Here is an 18500-nt window from a genome sequence, read left to right as displayed (position 1 = left end):
TATCAGATGGATCTGCACAGCATTTTTGAATGATGTAGCAATTCAACACCCTCTATTAGGGCTTAATGAGATAGATGGTGCCAAGTAGTTGGATGGCTACTGAGAATACACAAATTAGAAACAGTTCTTCCTCCTAGCTTTGTCTAAGATGAGTAATGATACCATGCAAATATCATTATTTAAATAACCACAGTTCCCAAAACTCTGAGCAAATTTCACACTGTAATGACCCATTTTCAAACTACTGCTGTTAAACATTTACCTCTCCAACTGAAACAATGGCAACACAGCGTGCCACTGCTCTGACTATACTGTTGACCTTGCCATTGAAAAATGACAATTACAGCATGTAGATATAAGTGAGATAGTTTTTTTCAGGTTTATGTAGGTACCACCAGAGATGAAACCTCTCATACAGTGTAGCTCCACTGCTGCTGTTATAGCCGTACCTGAGTTACCTGTTAGTTATTCAGGTACATGCTGCAGTGTAAGTAGCAGCTCAGAAGAGAAATACAACAAATGTAAGAGAAATACAGCTTTAAAACTCTGTTGGGCATTTCTATCATATAGTCAGTTTGAAGCATGTTGTACTTTCAATGTCAATCCTTCTGCAGTCTCTTCTACTTTTCTGTGGATCTTCCACGTTTCCCAGAATACATGTGTTTTGTTTGTCACACTCTTTACTTCACCAGCAACACTGTAGTTTTTTCTATGCTTCTTTTTTAAAAGGTCTTACCCGTCTTGGCATCTACATCTACTTCATCAGTATAGTACCTGAGTGTAATTGGTAAAAACACTTGGGAATGGATAGAGAGATGCAAATTGCTGGAAATGACTTCTGTACTGCTTCCACCCTGGAGTCAGCCCAAGGAGCTGCAGAAGCGGGAGAGACCCAGCCCCACCACACTGACGGAAAGGCTGACTCAGCTCAGCCCCTGAGCAGTGCCCTAGCAGCAAACATACAAAATTATCGACCATAAACTTAAATGTCATACAAATTCTGTATGGAATGATTATTACTCCATATTGTGAGCGATTTTTATCCTCTAAGATGAGCCACCCCGCTGTTGCATGAGATGCGCAGCAGACAGTCTCTGGCGTGTTAGCATTAATCAAGCCAAGGTCTTTAAAGCTTCATCTTTTACAGTGATACCCTGCCACAGGGCAGCATACCCTTCTTTCATATTCCACCTTGGCTCTGCTTATGAATATTGCACATAAACAAGGTCATCTTTACCACCAAGGCCAAAAAGTAGGCTAATTCCCCCAAGAAGATGTAGTTATTCTCATTTTCTTCATTGCTTGATATTCCTACTATTACTTTATTCTTTTCAAGAGGATAATTTTAAAGCATAACTACTTCATGTGCAGGATTCTCTTCACTTTAATAATTACTGTGTTAATGAATTTATTGTTACTACTTCCCCCATTTTCTATTTCTGTTTAAATTATTGTCTGCTTGTTATTGTCTACTGGGACCTCCACAGGGACAGTGTGATCTGGCGGCCTAACCACAGGAACAGAATCCAGGAACTGCCGAGCTTTATCCCAGCTCTACCAATGAGCAATGATTAATCAGTGAGAAATGCCACTGAAGCCAGTAACAGTGCTCAACTGAGCAGTTCAGCAGACATCTAAATAAGTCCTGATCCTTCACTCACTAGCATCAATGGCAACACTCCTGCTGATACCTGTGTGGGATCGAACAACCCCTCGAGCAAGTTTCCCAGATAGTTATCAGCCAGGTGACAGGAGCATATCATGTGCTTCTATTCCTGCTGAACTCCTGCAGGGACACTCAGATACTTCTTTTGGTAGACATCAATACGCAGAACTGTAATGCATCTTCTCCTCAGCTAACACAACTAATTCTTGCTATTTTTGGCATGATTGTCTTGGACTGAAGAACATTCTGTGGCTTTTTTTTTTCAATTGCCTTTTGTTTTTCTAACATACTGGGAGACCGAGATGCTTTCCAGTTCTTTCTGAATTAATTTATGTCTTAAATTATAAAGAATTATCTCTTGAATTGTCTTCAGCACCTGCAAAGCATTTTACTTTCCCCTTGAATCTCATAGCTTCACTACCACCCAAAAACTTTGGCAAAAGAAGACATTAAATTGAAATATACACCCTTTTGGAGGGCATAGTTCTGCACACAGATCTTGCCATGACTAGCAGTTCCCTAGCTGCACTCCTGGCAACCTGCTATTTAACAGTTTATATCAACACCTCAGTGTAAATGCAAATCAGAAGTGAATGTAAATAGAGCATAAAAAGGAAACTGTAGCGCAAATTTATTACAGCAAACAATACACACGGTATAACTTGAGGAAGCACCGAGTTAACCGTCCCACTCATAAAAATAGACATAGGCTTTCTAGTGACCACATGCAATCTGAGCCTCTCTTTTCTTTTCTCAGTGCATGTTGGACAACTGTAATTCTTCTCCAGTAACCTTCTTGTACATAAGAATCGTTTGCTCTAGCACATTTTCCAGTTGTCCACAGGAAAGTTTAGTAAACTCATATCCACTACTTTTAGATATATTATGTGCAAGAAATTTTGCACTATGACTACCCAGAAATCTGAAAGGATGTCACACACATTTACATTGGAAATTCCTTGGTCTTTTTAATTTAATGACAAGATTTCATTAATTTCAACAAAGTCAGGATTTCAGACAAAATGTGAGGCTTGGGATGCTCCAAGAGCATTCAGAGAGGGACTGATTTGCCCTCTGTCCCCATACCACTTCAACAATTTCTAAGTAATTTAAATCTGTTCCAAGCATTAAATCTGTTCCAAGCATATCCCCACTTTACTATGCAGGCTGTACACTTTATCATCAATGAATCTAATAAAAAATGCAAAAGACACCCTTTAATAACCTTGATACTTTGATAACATATGTAATTTGCCCTGGTACCATATGACATGTTAGTTCTGTGTGTGCACATGCACACATGCCAGAAATAAATTGATGATGAAAAAACCTGACTTTTCAATACCTTTTACTAGACAGAGCTAAGAATAGAATAGAATAGAATAGAATAGAATAGAATAGAATAATCTCCTTTCAAAATAACGAATGTGAATAAACTTGAAGGACTCATCTAACTGATCAGCAAGTAGGAAATGCTAGAGTGAACAGCAGTTCCCTGTGGTGCAAACCTGGTCCACCATGGCAGGGTCAGGCCTACCCATGGCAAGTTCATGGCTACCAACTGGAAAACTGCAGCCCTTCCACAGCCCGCTGCTTCAGTACATTACAGCTTGGATGCCAGGGCTTAAGAAGTCTCCTTCTTTAATCAACTGATACTCAAATAGATCTTCTCAATCATCATGTTCAAAAATAGTTTCTAAAATTATTCTTATTAATATGTTGTATTGAGTTACTTACTATTCAGTTACTTCTGAACTCAACAATACTCGTATTCTTTCATACCTGAAGATTTACCTATGGACCAGTGCATTCATTTCAGCAGTTAATGAAGAAAAGTCTTCAAGCGAGTGTCACAAATAAATGCCTCAACAGGTCAGATTTTCCATTTGTATTAAAAATGTGATTGAGTGGGAAATGTAAAAGCACCCCTATAGCAGGTTAACTTTTTTTAACCTATCCATCACATGCAGAAATAACTACATCTTGAGGATGCATAACTTATGAAGTAGGTTTAACAGCTATCTTTTTCAGATTAAACTGTAGAAGAGCATTAAGTACATGAACATGGGAGTGCATGTACAACACTCACTTAAGGACACTGGTGGTACATAAATATAAATTGCACAGAAGCACTCAAAAGACAACAAATTCTTATTTGAGTGCAGAGGTGACTTGCCATCAAAAAAACCCATCGTGTTTTTTCTTTCTAATCTCAGTGAAAGCACTTGGGAAAAGAGTTTAGCTGTCATGCCTGTCACTCCCTCCGTAACCTGGTATGTCTGAAATCTCAGGTAACAGAAACTCAGCTCCCTAAAAACTGCATAGCAATTATACCTCTGTTTTTTCATTGGAATTACATGAAATGCATTTTCAAGTGTAGCCTACATCTAAAATAGGATCCAATAATGTAAACCAACACAACATGTAAAAAAATCCGTATACATTCTTTTAACACTTCTATTTGGATAACTTGCCAGCACAAACCAAATAAATCAGTATAATTACCCTTAAATTAACAGATATTCTTCTACTGACTTCCATATATTTCATATGTCTTTGAACCAGTGAACAGTTTTAAACATTCACAGATCTCAACTGAGGAATAAGTTAAGTGTTTCTTAGAGAAGTCAAGAAAATAGATCAAAACAAAACAAATCAATACCCTGACTTCACACAGCATAATGCAATTGTTGTAACTAATAATCAGGATTGAAAAGACAACTATTCTGGAATGATGGAGAGAAAAATCTTTAAAGAACACCTAAGCATGTTTAGCATAATGCATGATATTTTCAGTGTTTTAAAAATGTGTGTTTTCAGCCATTGTGTTTATTAGCATGGCAAAAGATTAAAAATGCCCTCTAAAGCCTAGCCTGCAGTCTACTGGCAATATTTTGCAATTCACTTCATTGTTCAAGGCAGGGAGCAGATGAGAGTACTGAAGGACAGCACACTTCGCCCCAGGGGGCAGCTCCCTCTCTTTTATGGGAAGGGGCAGCGTGGCCAGCCCCAGAGCAGGGTCCGGGGGAAAGGCAGGGGACCACACCTCAGCATCGTTCGCATCAGACAAGGAAAGATGTTCTGGAGAAGAGGCTTTAGGCACTGTTGCACATGAGAAGATAAAGCAAGACATGTGAAGACTGGGGACAGACGTTTGCTGCTGAACCCTCGGTCTGAGATGTGGGAGGTGATATATGCAGATATTTTAAATACAGATTATGAATGGTGTACATGCATGTTTGCCTAGCGGCATTGGACGTATACTGATATCTTAATTTGATATTGCTCAAATCTGTTGAAGGTGCCATGTGCTCCATTAATCTTAATGAAATTAAAAATCTTGAATTAGTTCTGATAAACACTGGGAAGACCATCAGTTCATTCTGTATGTAAACATATTTAAACACACCATGCTATCTTCTTTATGAAATGAGTATTTTCAACACAAACTCATGAAACACAAGTTCTGTCCTGGGTAGGGGTTGGTGCCATGCTTAACTCTATATGTACATTTGTTACACACATTCCAAACACTAACAGGAACTTTTGATTTTTCAGGTTTTTTTGATAGCTAGCTTAGACTTTGTTCTTTTCTTTTTATTGGCCACAGTTACACAGAAAATCCATTGCATTTCTCTTCTTTTTTATGTAAGGTTGTGGTCCTGCAACAAATAGATGGAAATTATACACACACCTTACTGGTTGGACTTACTTTTATGGGTAACGATTTACTGTGAGTGACAGCTGCAAGGTCTACGTGTACGCAGAGCCTTGTACCTACACTGGTGTTCCCAAGAAAAAGTTAATCAGGGCCAGTATTTAGTTGTTCAAGTCTAGCATTCTTTGTAAATGATGTTGTAATAACGGACAAGGGTTACCTGAGCAAGCCCACGCCGTGCCAGAAAACCACCCGTGAGGAAGTGTGGCTTGTTTTCCTTATGAATGAGCAGAAAACGGAGAGACCCTCTACCCCATTTTTTTTCCCAACATAACTAGAGCTCAGCTAGTAACTTCATTTCCAGCGTGATGATAAACATCACCATTTAAATCACACCTCATTCTCCAGTTACAAGCCCCGTCTCACCAACCCCTCTCTCACCACCAGCAACTCTCCGGGCGCCGCGTCTCCGCGCCGAGCTCCGCGCTCCGCACCGCCGCTCGCCCGCCCGCCGGGACGGGGATGGGGACCCCCGGCCCTCCCCGGCGGGGTGCCACTGCCGGTCCCGCCCCATCCCGGGGACCCCCGGAGCCCCCCGCGGGACCGCGGGCGGGGGTCCCACCCCGCGCACACCTGCTGCCGCCGGCCCCGTCCCGGTCCCGGTCCCGCCACGGCCCCTCACCTCCGTCCTCCTCCTCCAGGGAGTTCATGCAGGGGAAGTAGACCGCCAGCGCCTCGAAGGAGGCGGAGAGGCTGCTCCGGCTCTGCGACCGCTGCATGGCGCGACCGCCGGCCGCCGTCTGCCGGCCCATCTTGGCCGAGCGGCACCCGCCTTTGGCGCGGTACAAGAAGCGCGGCGTCTTGGCGGCGGGCGGCGCGGAGCGGCGCGGAGCGGGGCGGAGGGGCGCGGAGCGGAGCCGAGCCCTCCGCGGGCGCTCAGTGCCGCCGGGGGTGAGGGCGGCGGGGAGCGCTGGGCGGGCTGCGCGCCGCGAAGCTCCGCTCGCTCTGCCCCGGCTCTGCCCCGGCTCTGCCCCGGCTCTGCCCCGGCTCTGCCCCGGCTCTGCCCCGGCTCTGCCCCGGCTCTGCCCCGGCTCTGCCCCGGCTCTGCCCCGGCTCTGCCCCGCTGCCTCCGCCGGCGCCGCTGCTCACGGCGGGGCGGGCCGCCGCAGCCAGCACGGGGCCGCCTATCAGCGGGGTGAGCCGTCAGCCGGCGGCGTAAGTCACCGGGGCGGGCGGGCGGGGGTGGGGGGGGGACGGCGCCCGTGGTGCCAGCCTCGCCGGCGGGGCGGCCCGGCCCGGCGGCCGTAAATACCGACCGCGCCGGAGGGAGGACCGGGAAACGGCGCCGGCCGACAGCGGCGGGCCGTCCCGTCCCGCAGGCACCGCCCGCAAACTTTGTTCCTCCCCGCCCGGTCCCCGCTGGGGCCGACGAGTGACCCCAGCGCGGCGGGAGGCGGGAGGGGAGCGCTGGGGGCGGCCGGGGGCCGAGAGGGACGCTGAGAACGGGGAGGAGGGGGAGAGGGAGAGGGAGAGGGAGAGGGAGAGGGAGAGGGAGAGGGAGAGGGAGAGGGAGAGGATGGGGCCCCCACGCTTCGCCGAGGCGCGGAGAGCGCTGAGCGGCCCCGGGGGCAGCTCGGGCCGGTGCCCACCGCCAGCGGCCGCGGCCGGCGCGACCCACCTGCAGCCGCCCGGCGAAGCGGGGTTTGTATGGAGGGGGAACGAACCGCCGGATCGCGGGAGGGTCGAGGTGGGACGGGACCAAGGCCCCTGCTCCAGCGGGGTCACCCGCAGCCGGTTGCCCAGGTCCGTGTCCAGGCGGCTATGAGCGCCTCCACGGAGGGAGACCCCGCAGCCTCTCTGGGCAGCCTGCGCCAGTCCTCAGTCACCCTCACGGTGAGAAAGTTCTTCCTGATGTTCAGAGGGACCCTCCTGTGTTTCAGGTCGCACCCACTGCCTCTGGTCCTGTCAGCGGCCCAGCAGCTGGCGAGGAACCAGCCCCAGGAGCCACAGGCAAATCCGTCTCCTCTCCTCCACTTCAAGCAAGCTGTTTTCCTCTAAAGCACACCTGCCTCCTTAGCAAATGTAGGTGTATCTCTGCTGAATTCACAGAATTTGCTCATACCTACAACACATCATTTTTATTTTTGATTCAGTTTTACTGCCATATTTTCCTCACCACTATGTAACATTACCTTTCTCTTCTGTTTATCCAGTATGTTATATTAATGGAGTGTATAGCATTTGGCAACCTTCCCCCAAAAGTGATAAGAAACTAAAGCACTGGACATCATTAAAAAGAGCTACGAGCCACTGTAGCAGTCTTCTGCAGTATCAATAGCTTACTCCACTATAGTTCATGACAGTGCAAAAGCAGTATCAAACCTTGCACATGGGTGTTGTTTCCTTACTGGCCCCTTAAACAGTAATGATAGTAAATGTGGTATTTTTTTTTCAGGTTTCTTTCAAAGGTCTTTAAATCCCCCCAAATAACGGTAAACAATATTTAGGGTTTGATCTAACTAACTTTGCAAACAGAATGCCAGTTTGAAGCCAGCTGAAACTCTTCATGAAGAACGTGTATAGAGTCACACCCCTGGAGCATATTTTCATTGAGTTGATGTTTGGAAAGGAATATTTGTGCCTGGATAATGAGAAGAGATTATAAATGGCAAACACTATTACTCTCATGCTTTGCTAAGGAATGAAAACTAATCAGAACTTCAGCACTCAGGGATGGAACCCATCATCACTCGATCTACAGGGAAACAGTGAGTTTTGGCAGCTATTTTTACAATATGCACAGTATTTTCATTTCTAGATAACTATAATCTAGTATTCCTAATAAAACATGTCTCATGACACCATAGGAACTCATTTTAGAACAACATAAATCCTCTTTTCCTCTGCACCGGCTACAAATGATGACCAGGGCAACTTGTCTAGGCTTTGACATCCTTTACACCTCTCATTCAGGTCATACTCCAAAATGTGTATTTAGCTGGTCATTCTACGTAAGTTCATGTTTCTCTGGCCGCATGCTAAAGATTGTCACCTTGCAATGTATCTGTGACTCTTTGCTGGTTATCAAGAAGGTGAGCGGCCGAGACCGATGGACACCTCCCCTGTATGCCACAGGCAGGCCTGTGGGCAGGCCATGGTCACCGAGAGCTGCTGAGCCACTCTGGTTTGAGGTGACCACCCGGTGGTTAGCCTGCAATACCTCTAGCGCTTCCTCTAAAATCAATCTTTGCATTTGTACCAGCGCTACATCACGTTAAAGTATGTTCAAGTTGCAAAGTGAACTTTCTCTGTTTACAGTTTACTCTAAAAAGATGTTACTAAAAGACTATAAAGCAGACAGCTCTAAAATAAATTGTAATGATAGGAATAATAATAATAAATCTCTAATACACAATTATCATGTAATTGGCAAAACCCAATAAAAAGTGTTCAAGTAGTTGCTAAAGATATCTATAAAAGACTTGGTGACTATATAATTTTCTATCTATAAACACTAAAGCAGACAAAGTAACTTCCTTCAACATTTTTATCAGTGTAAGATATGGCAGAAAAGTAAATGTCAGTGGCTTGATTAAATAAGAATTCGTGACTGCTTTTGAGAAGTTGGATGCAAAAAAAAAGTTAATGTTCATTACATTTCAGCTGAACTACCAATGACTTTCATGAAAACAGCTGAATAAAACTGAAAGATGTTGAGGATGCAGAGAAAGGCAAAACAACAGTTGGAAAACTTGGAGATATTTACAAAACTACAGGCAAACTGTAGAATATATATTCAGGGAAGACCAACTGATTTGTAACATCTGTTTAATCTACTTTCACTCCCATTTATAAATACTCCTTTTGTAAGTAATCCCTTTACAAGTATCCCTTGTAGAAGAAATAACACCTGCTTAGGAGTCAGCAAGCTTTCAAGCAGTCTGCTTTTGTTTTCCTTCCCAAATAAGAAGGTAAGCACCTCTGCCACCTCCCCCTAAGCTCTGACCTCAGCAGAAACTGGAAGTCCCCCTCTGACACGGTGGCCTGATGTCCTGCTGTGACACGACCATCACAGGGGTGGTCGGCACCCCGCACCAAGCAAGACGCAAGACACTAATGGGGCACTTTGTTGGTGATGTGTGGCCTTGGTGGGAATTTGGCTGCACCCTGAAGGCTGTGCCACAGTGCCAGCCCCCCCCCAGCTCTCAGCCCCTCAGCACTGAGCGAGACCTAGCAGCTACAGCGATTATAATGAGTTGATGGTTTTGCTAATATTGCACACTATATGAAAAACCCTGTTACTGTCATTGATAAAATCAGCCTTTACCAAGAAAATCACTTTAAATGTTCCACAATCCGTAGTCAATTCCCAAACAGAGGATGTGATACAAGACACCTATTCAGCAAATCTGTGACGAAGCACTGGATCATGATCCTGTCCAAGCTTCCTCAATATGCTTCTCTCTCCTGATTTTCTTGCTTTAAAATAAAGGTTTAAAGGGAAGAATGAAAACAGAGACAAAGAACTGAGATAAGAAAGCTATAAATTGTCAGGATTCTGGAATTTGGGGAGGCTGTCCTCAAACAGTTGCTAATGACTGCGTTATACAAATAATCTAGTTGACAGCAATCTAGACACGTCTTGACTGCAGAAAACAAGATTACTACCCTGACATTGACAACATCCCCCAGTTGTTTTGCGGATTTTTAAAATTTTAACTGCTACTTACTGATTTGTGTCACCAGTTGCAAGTGAATCAAATTCCTGTTAAAGAAACTGCATTCAAACTCCCATCTCAATGCTAAATATCAAGACAAAGCATGAGACGCCCAGGTATCGTATTTCTTTAACATTTTCTGATAGTTTGCTGAAAAAACAGTACGTTGTAAGAATCCAGGTCAAACAGAACAAGGTCAAACATCTGCTATAAATGTATGTACTGTCCTGAGGCAATTCTATTTGTAGAGTTGGATATATTATAAAATATTTTGGTGGCTCATCTACCAAACCAGGAAAGCGATTGCTTACTAGTTGTGTTCCCTGAAAATTACTACAAAATGTCATGTAATATGAATTTGTGACATTGGATCTTCAGTGCCAACCTGCTCTAAATACAGCCAGCTAATAATGGGATTCTGAATTTAATAAACGTATCTTACTCTTTTTAGGTATACTATGTGTGGTAATTAAAAAAATTAGTATGGAAATTAATGTATTCTTCACCTTTTTCCATGTTTAGACTGTAACTGGGTGTATTTCAGCACGCGTGCTCCAAGTGAACACAAATTGTTAGACTTTAAATGGGGATGCTTCGGAAAAATAATGAGTTGATGATTCCTTCATAAAAACATACCTTTTTCCCTGAGGAAAAAAAAAAAAAGAAAGACGTTTCTTTACTTCCTATTGCTACTTCTATGTACTGAACCTAGAGGTCATAATTTCCTGGACTTGAAGAATGCAAATTTATTTGTGCAGATGATTTTTTTTATTATTGCCTATATTATGGATTAATTCCTACAGCCTGCTCCGGCTCCTGAACACAAGATAAAAGCCCACATTGCCATAAAGGGGTTCTTAAGGCCTTGTGCACATTTTAGAGAGGATTGTCCAAAAGCAGACACTACGGAAAGATGATCTAAAGTTTCTGAATACTCTCTTTTAAACCTGCAATTAAGGAAAGTATTCTGGGAATGGGACTGGAAAGGAGTTATTGCCCTTTTATCTTTGTCACCTTTTCTGCTCTTTTGTCAATCATTGCTCACAGATTTCTTTTGTTTGCTACAGGAGGGATTTATTTTGGTCATGGTTGTCTTCAGAAAAGACAATTCAGCTGCCTAGCTTTCTGTACAGGTTAATTATCTTTACCTTGCACTACACCTATCAACTATGAGGCATAATATATTACAAGTATAATTCAAACTCTTTAATGACTTTCCACTTATGAGAAATCTTTGTGCAATGTATCACTACAAGAAGGGCAAGTGGCTTCCTCTTACAACACGAGGGACAGTTCCCCACACCTCCCACTGAGGTGCAATCCAGAAAGTGTTTTATTTAACTGAGTTTTGGTCTCCTCTCATACCCTCGGCCTTCACTAAGCAGAGACAGCCAACACACATCAACAGAGAAGAAAAACTTGATATACATCAAGGGCCTCAGAAAAAGAGTTAACTGAATTATCTCCCCCTCCAAAAATTAACCCAGTTTGAAAACTTGGCATTTCTCTAATTCTAGGAAGATAGAAAATGGAAAATAAATACCTGTATTAGTTGGAGGAAGTGTTATTCTCCAAAGAAGTTATTATTCAAGACATTTCCAGTATTTTGTCCCGGCTAAGTATCACTGGGATATAAGACTGCAATTATTACCAAATTAAACTTTTTGCCTTTTTTTTCTTTTTGAAAAGCTAAAACAATACAATGAAAAGATCATTAAAAGTACTGCCCAGTCAGTGTAAAATGGGGTTTATGTACGAACACTTGTAATATGTAGTAACAAAGTGTTACTCACTGTAATTTGCTAAATGTTAGGACGGTGCTGGCTGTCCCTGTTCCTACAGAGAGGGGCATGTGCCAACTCCAGCCAAGCACTTGGAAGGGGCAGATTCCAGAAAGCTACAAAGTCCTTCACAAAGTAATGGCTCTTTTTACTGTTTCCCATCATATAACAATTCACTGTTCTTGCCTTAGTATTTTTCTGATCATGACTAACATGATCATGAACTCCATCCCAGGGCAATGGCTCCCAATCCATGTAGCACTAAACTTCAGTGGTCTCCTACTCTTCTTGAAGTTTCATGATATAATGACCATTCCTCCATGGTTTCTATGGCCAGCAATTGGATATAAAGTTTTCTAAATTCTATTTTTTTTTTAAATCAATACATTTTAGATTTTCTGAGCATTCCCTACTAAGCAGTCATGGACAATACAGCCACGCTTTTCTGTCTGCTTACGTGGTAACAGTAAATTTTTCCATTCTCCCAATTCTTTTGGCATTTTCTATTGTAAGGTCAACTCCACCCCAAATATCAAGCTAGTTACACAGCACTGATTTCTACCAAAATAGCTTTGCTGACTGACACACCTGTTCTGGGAGAATTCCCTAGTTGTTACTGCAAGTGCAGTTATATGAGCAAAACAGGATTCTCCTAGAACAACTTGTTCTGCATGCCCACATTAGGACTCATTTGCTGATACCCAATTCCAGTATTCCTACAGTGGTAAAGTGCTCCCACTGTTCCCATCACCTTAACAGTCTGTGCCAGTGGAGCTCTACCTGTAAGTAATTTAGCCTTTGTAGGGATCATTTCAAAGTCTTGCACATTTTCAGAGGATATAGATTTGAAGAGCTGAAAGAAATTGCTTTATGTCTTTTCCAAACCCACAGATTTCAATTTCTGAAAATGAAATTGGAAAATTTTAACATAAAAAATGTTTTAAAAGGTAGAAATGGAAAAGTAGTTAAGATTTTTCTCCCTGGAAACATAGAATGCTTTCAGGTCCATGAAGATACCAGTTTTAGTTTCTTAAACAACATAGTAGGATTGTTTGTCCTGCAGTTGGCATTCTCTTCTGTATTATGCCTTCTTTAATGAACATGAAGGAAATCTGTATAAATAAGTCTCTCTTTTGCTTTAATGCTAATATTACTCACATGTGAAAGCTGTCTGTTCTTATTTAAATAAAATATGTTTAACTTTCCTCTCCAATGTTTATGATAAAACCACCAAACCAAACCAAAGTCATAACTTTTCTAAATAACAAAGGGAGTTGTTAATGGGCTAGCATGCAGCAATGCAGTGTAGCTAGCTCACAAGAAACTAAGAGGTCAGAATTGAAGCAGAAAACCTTTACACAGCTGAGTATTTCTATTTTGATTAGAATAATTTCACACCTTTGTGATCACAAGGCAATCTGCAAACCACAAGGTGTCTTAGAGCTCAGCAAAATATATTACTTCATAATGCTTCATCAGGGTGAGAAACAAAGAGCACAGAAATAAAAATGTGCATGCTCTTCTAAGGAAATAGTGTTTTTGAGAAAGATACTCACAGGAAACAATATCAAGCTGTAAAAAAACCAAAACCAGGTGGGGTTTTTTGGTTTCTGGTTTTTTTTAAATGCATACATGGAGACTATCTGCTTTCTCTGTTTAGATCCTAATCCACCTTTTTGTCTCTGAGAGTAACCTTCTTCATAATTCATCAGACCCATCAGCTTTGAAACAAGCTGCAGTTATTCAAGTATACTCTCAAATCTTATTATTTCAGCTGCCTGTGTACTCCACTGAAGGTTTTCAAAACGTCTTAGATGAGGACAATGTAATTAGTTTCTGAAACTGTAACTTCATGAAACATGATTTGTTTCCCTCTATGATTTAGTCTTCAGTACAGAAGGTACAAATCCAGTACAGAACTACTGGCACTTGAGCAGCCTGTGAAGCACACTGTACTGCACAATGAAGGCACCCAGTCAACGCACCTGTGGTAATGCAGCAGTCTGCTGATGTTACTTAAGAAGATATACTGTGGAAAAGCATCCTATGATCTTTATGCTTGTATTTTTCCAGGGAAAAAAAAGTGCAAAAAAACCCCTACTGAGATGAAATGTATTTTGCAAACAACCCGTGAAAATGACAAATGAAAATGACAACAGGATGGAAAGCAAGGTATGTACCTGTCACGCACTGTTCTCTGCACTCAAGGACTGCAATGTCTAGAGAGTACGTAGTTTGCCGAGGACGTTGCCACTACAATGCAGGTCTGGTTCAATACGCTTGCAGTATAAGACTATTACATTATCATCAAGTGGTGAAAGCTTTGGTGAGTCCAAATGTCAGCATTGTAAAGAGACATTTGTCTTGCAAGGCTGTAACGTAATTTTGACATAACCTGTAGAAGGTTAATGTGTATTAAGCAGGGATGATTTTGCAAAGTTCTGTGCCAATTAGGTTATCTCTTTTTCTTGAGACCACAGACTACATTTCTTGGAAACACTATACGCCACAGTCCTGTGCATTATTTCAGTGCAGAACAACCTAACAGAGCTTTACTGAGGCTTCTTCTGCTATGCAAAGCCCTGCAGAGACTTGCCCCATCTATTTTGTAAATCATGCTCTTTAAAATTGCCTGCGCTGTGTAGTCCACAGGTAACCAGCTCCACTCGTCAGCCAGCCTAGCTTCCACTTACATCCCTATGGTTAGTGCTGCCTGGTAGGTGGGAATCTCTGAATGCCTGAAAGTGCCACAACGTCAGTGGAAGCCACACCATTTTAATCAGGTCATGCAATTTATTTCTTAGTGGTGCAAATATATGTGCTGTGAATATTTTAAGTTGTAATGAGAATTTTACAAGGAGACCATATTTAGAGAATTCAATTCCCTAATGAAACACCTTAATTTTAATCGTTAGCTCTAAACTCACTGACTAGAATCTAAGTCAGTTGGTGGGCACTGGGATTCGTCCATAGCTCTCCAAGCGAAGTCTAAATGACCGAGAGGAAAGACACATATTTTTATCTACTGATGTCATGTTTAAATGACAAAATCACAAATTTTAGTTTTATTTTGTAAGTTTTCACACTGTTTGTATTTCTGGCAGAGGAATGTGTGCTGTTGTCATTACACTGCTCTCATTTCCATGGTGTTTGTGTCACAGCAGTATCGCTTCAGCCATGATCACACAATCAGTGAATCCCAAAATGCCATTGCTGATGAAAAAACTTATATTTTTCTCTTTCATCTGGTTTTATTCTGGTAATCCACAGCTACGTCTACATGAGTAAATACAATATCAAGACACATTCTGATGTATGGGAACGAGATCATTTTACTGCTACATTTTTAGAAGAGTCTCTAGCACAGTATCGGCTTGACGTTCTAGAGCATCTCCAATAAAGTCCTGGTTCAGGAGTTAAAATGGGCCAGAAACCACTTCCAAAAGGCTGTTTTAGAGGTTAGGAGAGTATCACAGTATGGATTTGGGTAACTCTGTGCCAGCTGGACTCAGTGCCAGAGAACAACCCTGTGTGTTTTAATGCTGTAATACAGCAGAAAACTATTTCTCTCAGAATACGGCACTACTACAGATTTAAAACTGCCAGGCAGGAATTGGATTGCAGGTACAAAACATGAAGTTATCTTGCCAAACAACTTATTTGGCTTCAGAGTCACTATGCTACAAATAACTTATTTCTTAAGTTAGCTGTTTGAAAGCCATTTACCCATGCTATCACTATATTAATGAGTTCAAATGTGATTCAAAACACCATATGTGAAGTTTTAATTGGTGTGTATGACCTGGAACTCTTAGAAACTTTTAAGTCACATAGGCTTACATGTAAGGCCTTACTAGACATCTTTTCACAATTTCATATTTAAGGACTGAGAATGACAGACAGAGAGCAGTAAAATTCCATTGACTAGTATGCTATTACTACTATTACTGTTGTTACTACTAGTAGTAGCACTAGCTAATATTGATTACAGACCTGCAGTGCTGGTATAAATTTGGCCTCATGCATGACCTGTGTTGGATCCTGCAAAATGCTGAACAACTTTAGCTTCTTCACCTACATTGGCCTTTAAGAAATAAAATTAATAAAATTTACTTCTCCAGCTAGTAGGGTGTCCCATCCAAGATGATTTAAAAATATCATACTTTCCAAAGCTCCCTCAGATATGTGGTTCAATAACTTTCAGGTATAATTTAGGCTGTCACCTAAAGTGTAAATGACTGAAAATAAAAGAGGTGAGAGAATACCATTGACGTCAACCTCAAGCCACTTTTGTTTATCTGCAAAACTACCCATGAGCATGAGTCTGTGAATAATGTTCACAATTTTGATCAATTTTCCTAGGATTATGCTATTTTTCTATATTTCAAAATGTTGGTCCCTTACCTTCAGCTGCCTACTTTTTGTTTTCATATTTAGTTAACATTTGCATAATGATAATGCTAGAAGACCAAGAAAGCTTGGACCTGAATATAGAAGACACTGCACAAACTCATTGTTTGAGTTTTTGCTCAAAAGAGCTTACAGTCTGAAAGGCACAGCAGATAAAAACCACAGGCTACAGAACAGAAAGAAATGGCACCAAATTGACACCAGCCCCAGTAAGGCAGCAGCAAAAAGTTCCTGCCATCTGGATAATCTCCATCAGCACACAATATTTCAAATGTATTAGCAAATAACATCCTATTAATCTTTCCCTACCTATATAGAGTAAGAGATAATTTGTATCAATTTCCATTTCATCAGTGTAAATTCAGACTGGCTTACTGAAGTGAGGACTCCGATTTCCTCAGTGCAAATGAAAGTGAAATGTGTGCCTTTTTCTTTATCTCCTTGTATGAGCTATTTTAAATAAAAACCAGCACTGGTATAATTCCAATAAAGAGAGGTCCATTTAACAGTACAAAATCTAGTAATTCTATTCTTTTTCAAGGGTCACGGCAGTCCCCATTGCTAGTGGTAGGTGACTCATCTAAGTGCACAGGTGTTTCTTCAGGTTAGAGAGGAAAAGAGAGTCTCTAACTAAAAAGAAAGAAAGAAAAAAGAAAGATTGGAAGGGTTCATGCTGTGTGACATAATGTGTTTACTTACGCAGCACAATGGAGTTGGTACTTTAGTCGCAGCTTGGGTACTGGAAGCTACATCAGTGCTGGCTTTGGCTAGGCTAATAGTTTAGCAGGATATGTCACTTGTTTGTCTGGAGTCAGCTCAGGTATTTGTGACCCTGCTATGCTTTGTGGCACTAACATGCACCAAGATTCACCTCATTTCACTGCTGCATATTAGAAGTAGGAGACTAGTTTAAGCCAGCTGCCTAAGCTCCCTCTGTAGTCAATGGACAAAAATTTGAAACAATCTGATTGTAGCAGACTGTAATTCCAGAGTACCAACTATGGCAAATGAATGAATTTTCAGTCCTAGAGAAGTTAACAGTTAATGTTAACTGAAAATAGAAAACCTATGGGCTCAATCAGGAACTACATACAGACACAAAAATAATAGGACCAAACCTAGAAGATGACAGAATCCCAAACAACCGATACTGCTGGTGACTGTCAGCTATGTAAAAGAGGTTCTCACACCTTTTTGGACTAGTCTAGTAAAGGCACATCAAGTTTTGAACTCAAGAGAGTGCACAGCGGTACAACACACAACTTCTTCCGACTCACCCATGCAGAAGCCCATGGGCCAATGTACCGATAGATCAAATAGGCAGGTTGCCTCCCACCTCCCAGTCCAGACAGAGATGCCTAGCTACGCTGTGACTGCTCCTTTGTAGTACACACTTCTGTGTCTGGCTATATGCACATGTATATTTATATTCATATATAACAACACAGACACACATATAAAAAATGCTGTCTTGTGTTTATTCACACACACTTGTGTCTATATCATATTTTAGTGGTTTTATAATGCAGAAAGTGTAGGAGTTGATGACGGACTGAAAAAAGCAATCAGGACGACAGCCCATCTGTTTGCCATATCTCACAGACAATGTATATTTAATTTGAAATATTCTTATATATAAATGATATGTTAAAAATAACCCCCAAATAATCAATGTAACTAAATTTTTATAAAAAATATACAATTGTTAAGCACATAAGCTATTTTGCAGAGGAGCTGAGAAACTCTCCCTCCCACTTCTTTTGGAGGGATCTGTCAGGAACTCTGGGTTCTCAGAACCCTAAAAGTCAAGCCAATAATTCTTTGCTTATTTCTTCCCCCCCTACCCCGTTCCTTTTGTTTCAGAAACAAAATAAAATAGATACACATTTTGTTAATTAAAATTCCTTTTTTTTTTTTTCCTGTATGAATACTGTCTATTGTTACTTTCTAAAATAATCTTTTGTGGATTTAACAAATGTCAGACTTTCATCAGGATTCTGCACCAGCATTCTTGTTTAGAGAGCTCTACAAAATTCAATTAGAATAGAAGCAACCCACTAATGCAAATGAGTTATTTGAATACAGTTTTTTTACCTCTGCCTATTACGTAGTGCGTCAAAGATAGTTGACTCTTTTCTTAATTTTACAATGTGGCCCTTCAGTTAATGTTTTAATGTAGTTTAGTTAATAAACTTCTTCTCATTTTCTCTCTATGCTACCCTCATTCAGTCCCAGCATATTTAATAATCTTAATGTCTTTGTGTTTA

At 41.5% G+C, this 18500-nt stretch overlaps 1 protein-coding gene across 42 annotated transcripts in view; it reads right to left on the bottom strand.

The window, feature by feature from the left end:
- The window catches only part of RIMS2 (regulating synaptic membrane exocytosis 2), a 489382-nt gene that overhangs the window by 12685 nt on the left and 458197 nt on the right, over positions 1-18500 (bottom strand). Inside the window, exon 1 of one of the 42 annotated variants that reach the window (XM_075023796.1) lies at positions 6007-6136. The exons of the other annotated variants lie outside the window; for them this stretch is intronic. Coding sequence (XP_074879897.1) covers positions 6007-6136 — 130 coding nt within the window. Of the gene's footprint in view, positions 1-6006; positions 6137-18500 lie in introns of those variants that run through there. 42 annotated transcript variants of the gene reach the window in all.

The sequence above is a fragment of the Buteo buteo genome, chromosome 3, assembly GCF_964188355.1.
Source record: "Buteo buteo chromosome 3, bButBut1.hap1.1, whole genome shotgun sequence".
Taxonomy (NCBI): domain Eukaryota; kingdom Metazoa; phylum Chordata; class Aves; order Accipitriformes; family Accipitridae; genus Buteo; species Buteo buteo.
Note: the sequence above shows the minus strand (reverse complement) of the source record. Positions and strands in the feature narration are given on the sequence as shown.